The sequence below is a fragment of the Orycteropus afer genome, unplaced genomic scaffold, assembly GCF_000298275.1.
Source record: "Orycteropus afer afer isolate SDZICR_OR568_19922 unplaced genomic scaffold, OryAfe1.0 scaffold00356, whole genome shotgun sequence".
Classification (NCBI taxonomy): Eukaryota; Metazoa; Chordata; class Mammalia; order Tubulidentata; family Orycteropodidae; genus Orycteropus; species Orycteropus afer.
In genome coordinates, this window is record NW_006921943.1 from 947,310 (window position 1) to 952,621 (window position 5,312).

Here is a 5,312-nt window from a genome sequence, read left to right on the forward strand (position 1 = left end):
CCTTTTGGTTTTCAGACTCCAGGTCTTTGCACATTTCGTTATAGTAATTGGCTTTGTCTACTCGAGCTGCTCTTTGAAATCTTCTGTTCAGCCCTTTGACCTTTTCATTTCTTCCATTTGCTTTAACTATTCTCTGCTCAAGGGCAAGGTTCAGAGTCTCTTCTGTCATCCACTTTGGTCTTCTCTTCCTTTCTCGTCTTTTTAGTGATCTCTTGCTTTCATCAATCTAGGGTTTTCGGCTGTAGATTGCCAGGCCTTTCTCCCTAGTCCCTGTTGGTGTTGAAGCTCTGCTGACAGGTGATGGTGGTGCTCGAAGTTGACTGGTTGGGAAATGAACCTCAGTCTTGCACATGGATGGTAGGGGCGCTGCCATGGAACCACTGCCATCCTTGTTGTACGTGTATACTAGGTGCTTAATGAAAATAGCAAAAGCTGCGCAAGTTGGAGCCTGTGTAAGTGCGAACCTTTCAGAAGAGGAAAAGTGAAGTATTTTTGGCTAAATAGAGAGTGTGAGAAAAGCAGGGACTGCACCTGTCAAAGGAGGAAAACTTGCGAGACCCAGAGACACAAGGCAGTCTTGGTGAGTTCCAGCTCTCACGGGTTTCACTGCCAAGGAGGTTTCTGATGTTCAGGCGATGGAGGCGAGCATGCCAGCCCCTGGGAGGAGGGAACAAAGCCGGTGCCCAGGAGGATCTGGCATGCCCGTTAGGAAGCCGGCAGAGCCAGCACTGGTTTTGTTCTGCTTCTGATGGTGTCTGGATTATAATGTTTAAACATAATGAGATTACTATGGCGGTGCAGAATGGCTACAGTCAGTGGTCACATGCTGCTGGGGTGGTGATATGTCGATCTAGGACAGTCAGTTTGTGTTAGTCATTCACACCTAGTTTAAGGGTGATAGACTTGTACTTACTTAGGCCTTGCTTCAAATCTAGTTGAAAGAATCTGTACTTCTTTTAAGTGAAATTTAATGTCTTAGAGTAAAATTCCTTTGTTTACTCTGCACTGTAAGGAGTAGACATTTGTATTAGAATATAATGGAGCTGTTTTTTAATATTATACATTTTTTAGTTTTCCAGTTTTTACTGTCACCGTAACCAATGGTCATTTCTCTAAACACATAGCATTCTCGACGTTTAGCAGAGAATGGCAGTGTTACAGGAAGTAACCCTCTCTGCCCTGTGGACAGCCGCCTGCTCCCCTCTGTAGTGCAGTGTTTTTCCTTCAGTTCTTAGACCTCACACATTTTCATTAATAACATTTCTTTCTGTTAAGAACTGCACTGTAGTCTCTAAGTTCAGGTCCCTTAAATCATCCTTGGTCATGTAAATAAGCTGTGCTTTGCAACTTTGGGGTTTTAACCTTTGCTCTTTGCTATTAACTTTATGTTTTTTAATTATAGGAAAATGGAGGATGGTAGGGGAGTTAGGACTTAAATGGACTGTTGTTACTGCTGATTTCTTTTTGAGGGAGATGAAGAATGTTCTTTACTTTGTTCCAATGGAGCAGAAACAAATCTAGACTCTGTCTTGTACTGTGATTTTTGTGAAGTATTTAATGTCATCACAGTTTGATTCTTTATACTTAATAATTACCTTTCCATCTCAGTGATTGATGGTGGGGTCAGTTGTTTATAGTTGTAAAGTGTTCCTTGTCCAGAGTTGCTGTTACCTAATGCACGTATGTATAAAAGAATGCATGTTACTTTCTATACAAGGATGTTGTGTTAATGATGAAGTTACAATCGTGAAAAGTACAAGTACGTTATTTCACTTCAAAGCTAAGAGTCTAGAATATCATCGGAGGACACCCAATAGAGAGCAGTGATGAAGGGATCCGTCCGCATTTTCAGATCCTGTGGCATCCGTCACATCTCTTCTGCTGGGCTGTATCGCTTTGCAGTTCTTAGTTGTCCATTTGTGCAAACATGTCCAGATGAATTCAGTGGTTAATGTTAAGAATCTTATAACATGCCAATTTGATTTGTGGCCTTTCATATCAAAGAATGCTAATTAAAATCATATTTTTGCATATGCCATGCCTTTCATGTACGTATGCAAATAGATTCTGTTGCCTTTCAGCTATTAGTAATTAACTTTATGAAGGACAGCTGTAATATATAATTAACAAAAATGTTTGCAAGCCCTTTTACACTGAAAGTTACAACAGGAAATTTTTTTTGCCTTATCAGGAGAACCATTGTAGCCTGATGGTTCTGTAAGATCTCTAAATTGTTTTAAATACTCACATGACACAATTAAATTGATGTTGTGCTGTGATCGAGGGCCTTCGTGTGGACAGGCGTCTGATTTCTACAGTTTCATATTTGTGTCTATGGAATTGAATTAACTCAGCTGATTTGTGTGTAGAATAAGAGAGGATGTCGGTGATGCATTTTGTTTGTTTCACTTATTGATACCTTCCTGGCACTTAAGCCCCCCCCCCTTTTTTCTTCCCATTCCTGCTGCAGACATAGTAAACATTTATATCATTTTTAAAAAAACTTTCCTTCAAATTATAACCATGTTTTAAAGGAAGCTTCGTGAAAGCTATTCATTTTCACTTTTGCAGTCCCTTAAACATTTAATAAAGTGACATTTTCTTCACCTCATTTGACGACTGACGTGAGATCACGCAGGGGCAGAGTGTGGTATGTTGAGGCAGTGCTGTGTCTCTGTCCCCTGTGACAGGAGACAACGACTGAAGAACTTGAGCTGTTGGTTGACTCTCTGTCACCCACGACCATCTCACTCCGCGAAGAACAAGTTTTGACGTCCCGATTTCTCTTGTTTCAGTGATGGCACCACGGTCCTTCTGACCACGAGCTCCTTTGCTGCTTCGGTTAATGACAGCCAAAGAAGCCTCTCTGGGAATGCTCTGTGGTGTGTGTTTTCCCCGCCATCTGTACACATGCTCTTGTTCTGCGGACTTTGTACACTTACCTCTAACAGGTCGAGTTTTACTTCTGTAATTACTTTTATTATTTTTTTTAGGGTGGCTTTTGTAATGAAGAAGCACTTAAATACGCATCTCCTGGGCAAACACGGAGTCGGCACCCCAAAAGAAAGGTAATTTCCACTTGTTTTTTTCATTTGATAAAAATATTTACGTTTTTCTTGTGGCCTTTGTTTAACGTGGTGACTTTTCTCAGAATTTTTATCAAGTCAGGTCATTGTGATTTGCATTTGGGGTACTTTATTGTTGAATAGCATACTGTGTATACTCGTCTCACAAAAATTGAACGTCATCTTTTAGTTTTTAAAATTCTGATCTAAAAATATTTGAAAGGAACTGGCAAATTTAAGTTTCTGATTTTATGAAGTAACCAAGAAATATAAGCCATGTTCAACGAGAGGCTTTGACCTCTGGAAACATGGAAGAGTGCATGCACTAAATTCAGTATATAAAATGGACTGTCTCTGCTTCTCTTGTATTTTTATTTGGAGGCTTTAAAATAACACTTTTAAAATTCTTACAGTAGAACTAAGCATTGATGATATTAAAAAAAATCTTGTGTCATCCCCAAAATAATACCACAGTTGCCATGTCATTAAAAATAACACTACAATTATTATGTCATTGGCTGCCAGGTTTCCTTTCTTCTTGCTACTGTATCATAATTAGCTTCATCACATAGACTTAATTATATTAGCTGAACCGAAATATAGTCGTGGCAGGTACCAGGTGAGCATGGCTACTTCTGAGGTTTTTAAGTCTTTAAAATGTACAGCTTACTCAGAACTAGTGCCAGGTTCGGTACCTTTGAGGAAGGGGTAGGTTTTCACCTTCCACACATCTTGCAAGGTGGTAGTGACAATACCACAGGCATTCCCGGAAACCTTCCTTCTTCAGTTGTCTAAATGCCAGTAATGATGCGACTTGTTCCACCGCCTTGTAGCACAAGGCCTCGTCACCAATATTTGTCAACGTTTCGTTGCCTTTAAATTTAAAACGTTCTGACCAGTATTTTCTGTTTATCAGAAGTTGAACTTGGCTTTGCCATTGGAGGCTTGTTGTTGTCCTTGGCGTGGTGCCATGGCAGGGACCGCTGTGCCAGCGTGCTGCCGGGTGGCCTACGTCTGCTCTTTACTGTTTGGTGTGCTACGCTTTCCTTTATAACTTTATATATCTCCTCACTTACCAGCTATCTTGTTATTTGACATTTTGGGTTCATGACAACTTTGGAAAAATTTTTAGGCAGTGCTTCTGATTGTTTGGGCCTTATAGAGGACCATGGCTGGGTGCAGGGCGCCCTGCACGGGCCACCATGAATGCCATGCTGGAGGCTTCTGCAACGGCTGGGCCACATGAGTAATGGCAGGCGACCAGCCGCAGGATGCCTTCAGCAATTCATCCACAATGTCTTGGTCCAGCCACAGCTGGTACGGGGTGATGGCAGGATGACTTAAGGTTGTAGGTGGGCAGGGGCAGGTCAGGTTAGTGCCCAAAGGTGCAGGGGAGGATGGTGGGGGAAGGTGGGAAGGTGGGGAGAGGGAAGGGGGCTGCATGGGGCTGCGGGGTCAGGGCAGGTGGCGGGAAGTGGCAGGGGGTGGGCAACCTGACCACTACTACTACCACCCCAACCCCTATGGGCTCTGCATTGGTGGGGAAGGCATGTCAGGGAAGGGAGGCTCACTGTACCACACACATCCCAAGATGTACTGGGTACCCGACAACCAGTGAGCAACCGATGTGGGGGCCCTGGCCCTGGAGGTGGAGTGCAGCCTCCAAATCTCACATGATGCTGATTTCTCTGTACAGCCTGGTCTTTGGAACCAAACCATATCGGTAAGTGATGAGTAGGTGTGTGTAATTTATCATTGCAGCAAAATTGTATGTTGAACATGGCATGGATGCATTATTTTTAAAATTAAAAAAATTACATTGTTTAACAAATAATTTAGTGCTTGTTGCAGTTATGTTTCGTAAATGTTAAAGAAATGGAAATAAACCTTGTTTTTAGTTACTGTGTTTCATGTACTTTGATATGCAGTCTCTTATGTCATCATTCTGTGACCTTACCAGAGGGTACTATTGGTCACATTTTATGGCTCTAAAGACTGAGAGTCAGGGACACGCGGTAATGTGCACGGTATCCCCTAACTGCCGACTGTCGGAGCTGAGAGTCAGGGACACGCAGTAATGTGCACAGTGTGACTGTCGGAGCTGAGAGGGACACACGGTAATGTGCATAGTGTCCCCTAACTGCCGACTGTTGGAGCTGAGAGTCAGGGACACACGGTAATGTGCACAGTGTGACTGTCGGAGCTGAGAGGGACACGCGGTAATGTGCACAGTGTCCCCTAACTGCC

At 42.7% G+C, this 5,312-nt stretch overlaps 1 protein-coding gene across 1 annotated transcript in view; it reads left to right on the forward strand.

The window, feature by feature from the left end:
* Positions 1 to 5,312, forward strand: part of ZNF407 (zinc finger protein 407) — a 556,565-nt gene that overhangs the window by 189,669 nt on the left and 361,584 nt on the right. Inside the window, exon 3 of the mRNA XM_007952740.2 lies at positions 2,994 to 3,068. Within this exon, the coding sequence (XP_007950931.2) occupies positions 2,994 to 3,068 (75 nt within the window). The remainder of the gene's footprint in view (positions 1 to 2,993; positions 3,069 to 5,312) is intronic.